The 6000-nt window shown below is 46.4% G+C and overlaps 1 protein-coding gene across 1 annotated transcript in view; it reads left to right on the top strand.

Annotated features, from left to right (window-relative positions):
- Nucleotides 1–224: 224 nt before the first annotated feature.
- Nucleotides 225–6000, top strand: part of LOC117355000 (gastrula zinc finger protein XlCGF28.1-like) — a gene marked incomplete at its 3' end in the record, with an annotated part of 33750 nt that continues 27974 nt past the window's right edge. The window contains exons 1-2 of the mRNA XM_033932955.1: nucleotides 225–962; nucleotides 1389–1515. Coding sequence (XP_033788846.1) covers nucleotides 939–962; nucleotides 1389–1515 — 151 coding nt within the window. The remainder of the gene's footprint in view (nucleotides 963–1388; nucleotides 1516–6000) is intronic.

The raw sequence follows: 6000 nt of genomic DNA, 5'->3' as shown, positions 1-6000 counted from the left end.
GTCAGAACCAACATCTTTTAAACATGGCTTGATAAAAATATGGTAACCAACGAGTTTCCTTCAGGAGTGGAGAAACAGGGCAAAGTCTCCCAGACCCTACAAAAGTCTCCTTAATTCTCCAAACTACCTCATTCCAAGACCCCTCCCCTCCCCCTGCCAGAACAGAAGCTCCTGCAGCCATTTCCCTGGGCTGGGAGGAGAGAGAAGAGCAGAAGCTGAGAGAAAGTGGCCACTTGAGGCTCCAGCACAAGATAATAACACGCCGAAGAGAGCTGGAAATGTGTTGAAATCCGGGATACAGCGTGAGATACAACATATGGAGTCTTTCAACAGGCAGTGAAGATACAGCAAAGGCAGCAGACATTTCAGATTTGAAAGCAGGAGGGGACATATGTAGTGTTGGGTGTAGGTAACAATGACCACGAAGCTCCGCCCCCTCCTCTTCCCGCTCCCACGGACGTTTTGAACAAATGCCTTCTCCGTTCCAGGGGGCGGACCCTTCCACTCTCTTCCCGCCCAAGGGACCATTCTGACCAATCAGCACTACAAGGGACAGAGCAAGCTCCGCCCTTCTCCCTTGTGACGTCACCAGCCTCCCAACTGTCAGGCCTAAACTCGGCTTCTCACCAAATTCGAGAACGTCGCAAAAGGGGCGGAGCTTCACGGGAAGCCACTAACTGCACCATTCTGACCAATGAGTGCCAGGAGCTGAAAATCCTCCTCTCAGAGCTAGTGGGTGGAACCTTCCACTTCTCTTCCACCCCCCAACAACATTCTGACCAATCAGCTCTTAAAAGGGGTAGAAATCCCTGGGCTTCAAGCACCGCCCCTTTGGTGATGTCATCATGCTCCAAGAAACGAGTCTTTTCTTCTTCCTGCTATTGAGCCGAAACTTCCGGTTCCCGATCACTGCAAGAGGCAAAGCCTGATCCTGGGAAATGGCTGCAGGAGCTTCTGCCCAGGTGGGTCTTGTTGAAAGGAGAGAGACCAACCCAGAAACCCTTCAGTGCCCAGAACCCTCCTCTGGGATTGAAATCCTCTCTATCCACCCCAAAGCATCTCCCTCTGCCTCACTCAGCCCCAGCACTGGCAGCTCTTCTCAAACACAACTACCCTGGGACTGTGGGTTATGTGAAGGTCAATTCTGTACATCTGCCCTTGAGAGATACTCTGGGATTGTGTGTTAGGTGGCTGTGAACTATTTAAACCCAGAAACATCAGCCTCACTCAGCCCCAGCACTGGCAGCTCTTCTCAAACAGAACTGCTCTGGGAATGTAAATTAGGTACATCCAGTACATTTCCCTCCATCCCAATGAGCATCAATCCTGGGAGGCCTCTTTCTGGAAGTGCTAGAAGAGGCTGAGTGTGTTTCTGGTTTCCGTTTCAGATGCCGGTGACATTAGAGGACATCTTTATCTCTTTCTCCCAGGAGGAGTGGGAATATTTAAATGAAGAGCAGAAGGAGCTCTACAGGGAGGTGATGGAGGAGAACTATCAGATCCTGCTCTCACTGGGTAACGGATTAATTTGCATGTTTATTAGCAGCGTAGAATGAGAAACAAACGATACTGTGAGGTGGTCTAAGCCCTAATGGCGGTCCTACTACCCACAGCAAGGGACCTTGGTACCACAAAAGTCAATGGATGAGGAGAAAAAGTGGAACCAGATCCTGGACTTTAAGCAGTATAAAATATCAAAGTTTATTGGTGTTGCAAAACAATAACACAATGTCATAAAAATCAGACAGATGCCAACAGTTATAAAACATAAAAATTGTAATGTTCTTAGCACAGTGGGCTAAAAATCAGGCAGCATCGTGGGGTTTACTGTTGGGCGAATCCACTGACAGCATTAGTTGTTCCAGAACAAGTCTTTAAAAAGTTCCCACACCGTAGCTGGGAATTTTTTTTTTTTTTTAATTATTATTTATTTAATTTTATAAATATACATTCATACAGTATGTATATAGGAGAGAGAGATTAAACACATTAATTAAAAAGAAAAAGAAAAGAGGAAAACTAAACAACTTCCATTACAGTATCAATCATCTCTCAAACAAAAGTCCACATTATTGGAAAAGCAATTCACATTAGTAGGGTCTTATATTATACAGAATTTTTATAATACAAAAATGCAGTGTTACTTCTTCAAATAAATGAAAACTAGACCTTATTCCACTGTGGGAGCACTGGACAGCGTTACCCCTTTAGCCTCAAGAAAAAATCATAGTTGGGGGGGATCAAAAAAAATATATGAATGTTGATCCAACAAGATCAAACATTTGCAGGGATATCTGAGTTGAAACTTAGCCCCCAAGGACAATACAAATTGTCTCATTTCCAGGAACTCTTTCCTTCGGGATTAAGTTAATTTAGATACATCCGGAAACATAGAAATCTTAGAGTCCATAAAGGTCACCTCCTTAAGCCTAAAAAACAGCCCAAGAAGTGCCTCTTTATCTTGCTGAAAAACAAATGTCACCAGAAGTGTAGAATATGAGATGACTTCATCCTCTGAGGTTTCCAAAATTTTCGTAACATCCATAAGGCTTAAATTTATTGAAGCCTCAGTTTTAGAAGCCTTCTTTGAAACTGGAAGGTAATAAACTTAGTGTAATGGAGGAAAACCATTCTCAGGGTATTTAAATATCTCTTTCAAAAATTTGTAGAATAAATCTTTGGGCGTCATTGCTAAAGTTTTAGGAAAGTTTAGTAATCTTAAATTCAACATTTTAGTATAATTTTCCAAGTTTTCTACTTTCCTAACTAATAGCAATTTGTCCTTCATTAAAGTAGTCTGTGTTAATTGAATGCCTTGAACCCGTTGATCCAGGCAGTCCATCTTTTCCCCCTGAGATTTTATTTCCTCCTGCATAGAGTTAATCCTTATATTATGTGCATTTACCAAAGGAAGAGTTCCTGCACATAATTTGTATAATGAGTCTAAAGCAGTCCAGATGGATTCCAGAGTGAATTCAGTTGGCCTTACCAGTGGGGGGACCGATGGAATTTGTCCCCCAACCTCTGATGCCAACTCTGCCTTCTCCAACGCTGAAGTCTCTGCCTGAGCAACCAGGGATAACGGTGAGCCCTCCAGCTCTCTCGGGGTGGATCTTTCCTGTCCCTTCAGAGCCGCCGTAGTTCCCTGGTCTTGCAGCTGTTGGGGAGGCTCAGGTCCTGCGGGGCTAAGTGAAATATCACTCCCGATGGCCAAGACTTCCCTCGGCCTCGGCTCAGCCGGTTCGCCCCAGGGTGAAGAAGAAAAGAAGCTCAGGATCGTCTCCTGTCTTCCGGGGGTAAGTTCAGCCTGCCGGGCTGTGGCAGCCGCTCTTCCCCTTCTTTTCGGCATGTTGAGCTAAAGAAAATTAACCCGACTCTTGAGGAAAATGGTTAAAGCAGGAGAACCGATAGTGAGCGTCCTCACTGCACCGCGGCCATCTTGCTCTCGCTGGGAATTTTTAAAAGACTTTCTCCGGCACGATGCTGCCTGATTTTTACCCCACTGTGCTAAGGACACCTGAGGAAGGCAATTCATTGCCAAAACACGGAACGTGTAGGGTCTGTTCACTTCATAGACATTACAATTTTTATGTTTTCTAATTGTTGACATCTGTCTGATTTTTATGACATTGTATTTTTAATTTGTTTTGCAACACCAATAAACTTTAATATTTTATACTCCTGAAAGTCCAGGGCCTGGTTCCACTTTTTTTCTCCTCATCTATTAGCAGCAGTGGGCCATCGTTATAAAAATAATTTTGATTGTTTGACTCGTGTGATGAACACAAATGAGACCATGAGGGTCTTGCTGTCCATCAGTGCTAGAGAATGATATGGAGACAAATTTGTCCCTGTTCTCTTGGGATCTTTCTCCATCCCTGTCCCATCCCTGCAAGCTCTGTCCTCATCTGCAGAAGCCTCAAACACTTTAAAATCATAAGTGTTCAAGGTTTGTGCAGATGAGGTCAGAATTTATGGGGACAGGATGGGGATGGAGATAGATCCTGCAGGGACGGGGAATTTGTCTCCATGTCATTCTCTATCCCGCACATAGGGGACTGTAACTGGGCAACGCCACGCCAGGCATTTGTAGCATATCGAACGGAAAGTGAAAAAAAGTTCTGGATCAAATTATAATAGAAAATGTTAGGACAAAGTATAGGTTGTACTCTGCTAGGCCCCTACAAAGGAGTGTAAGTAGGAACCCAATCACCCAATTAACACTGGATATCTTGAACAACATGAGGGATACAATTGCTATTTTGGGCTCATCGCCATTTGACATAATCCAAAATTTGTGCCTGGGATTATGTTTCACTGGAGTTTCACGGGTGAGAAGCAAAGGGATCAAGTGACTACAGAACGGAGAACTCTGAAGGAATTTGGAACTTGAGGGAACATTATGGTCTGGAAGCAGCTGGTTTTACCCACTTTTTACAAGTGAGTCATTATATAAGGAGGGATATGTGCAGGAAGCCATTAAATTTGAGGAAAACACCAGAGCACGTTGGAGAGTAGCAATAAAATACAAGGACAACATATCTGAAACCAAGAGAAACTATTACGCCAGCAAACTAGGAAGCAAAACAATGGACAGCAAGAAATTGTTTCTCCTAGTACAACTAACATCGCCACCAAATTAGAGGTCTGCACGGGAACGGGGATCCCGCGGGTTCCCCCCCTGGTCCACGGGACTCCCACGGGGATGCCCCCCTGACCCACGGGACTCCCACGGGGACACCCCCTGGCCCACGGGACTCCCACGGGGATGAAAACAGCCTACCTAAATTCTGGCGATGCAGGCGTGCTGCTTACAAGTCCGGCGTCCCGGCGGGAAATAGCCATGCTGAGCAGTGAGCTCAGCACGTACACAGATGAAAGCCTTGCTTGCTGATTGGTCCGGCGGTCCCGCCCTGCCGTGCCGCCGGACCAATCAGCAAGCAAGGCTTTCATCTGTGTACGTGCTGAGCTCACTGCTCAGCATGGCTATTTCCCGCTGCGACGCCGAACTTGTAAGCTGCACGCCTGAAAAAGAAATCATCCTGGCCGGGGTCGGTGTCATGCTCCGGAGCTTCTACAGCCTTCCTATCTCCCTCTCCCTTCTTCCTGCTTCCTGGCACACCCCCTGCTCCGCGGCTCTCTTCGGCAACTCAGCAGCAGCGATCGACACAAGCTTCTGATGTCGGGGCCTACCCTCTGCGAGTCCCACTTGTTTCAACTTCCTTTTTCCACAAAACAGGACTCGTAGAGGGAAGGCCTCGATGTTGGTAGCTTGTCTTGATCACCGCTGCTGACGAGTTGCTGAAGAGAGCCGCGGAGCAGGGGGGATGTTGCCATGTGCAGGTAGAAGGGAGAGGGCCAGATGCAGGACTCGTGGGTGAGGGAGGAGAAGAGAGAGAGAAAGAGAGAGGGGAGGGAAACAAAAGGAAATATTTCATACTGGGCTGGGCCGGAGTGGAGGGAGGGTGGAAAGATTCTGGCTACAGGGTGCAGTAACAAAAGAAAAGGGGGGAAAGCTGAAAATGGAGATAGTGACACAAAGAAGAGAAAGGGTAAGCAGGACCTACTGAATAAGGATAGAGATACAGAGGGGACATGAAGAGGAGGTGAAATAGAGACATAGAAGTAATGCTGAGAAAGTGTGTGGGGGGAGATCAAGACATTGAAAGGGCAAATGGTGAACATGGGGTAAAGACAAGGACAGAGACAAATGAAGATTCTGAAAAAGTGGTGAGATAGGGATATAGGTGAGATGGACATAAAGAAGGGTGATGCTGGAAAATAGGTGGAATGGTAATTCTGACAAACACAGAAGGGAAATGCTGGATCAAGGAGAGATGGGGCTCAGGCTGGATGGAATGAGGAGAAATGCCTTGTTTTCCCGGAACTTCCTCTCCTATGTCAGAATTGACGTCAGGGAGCGGAATGCTGGTCAGCGCGACGCTTCTGCAGGGAAAGCTTGGGACGGCGGTGGCTTGGGGGCTGTTCCCTGATGGCGGT

This window comes from Geotrypetes seraphini, chromosome 2 (genome assembly GCF_902459505.1).
Source record: "Geotrypetes seraphini chromosome 2, aGeoSer1.1, whole genome shotgun sequence".
NCBI classification, from domain to species: Eukaryota; Metazoa; Chordata; class Amphibia; order Gymnophiona; family Dermophiidae; genus Geotrypetes; species Geotrypetes seraphini.
Note: the sequence above shows the minus strand (reverse complement) of the source record. Positions and strands in the feature narration are given on the sequence as shown.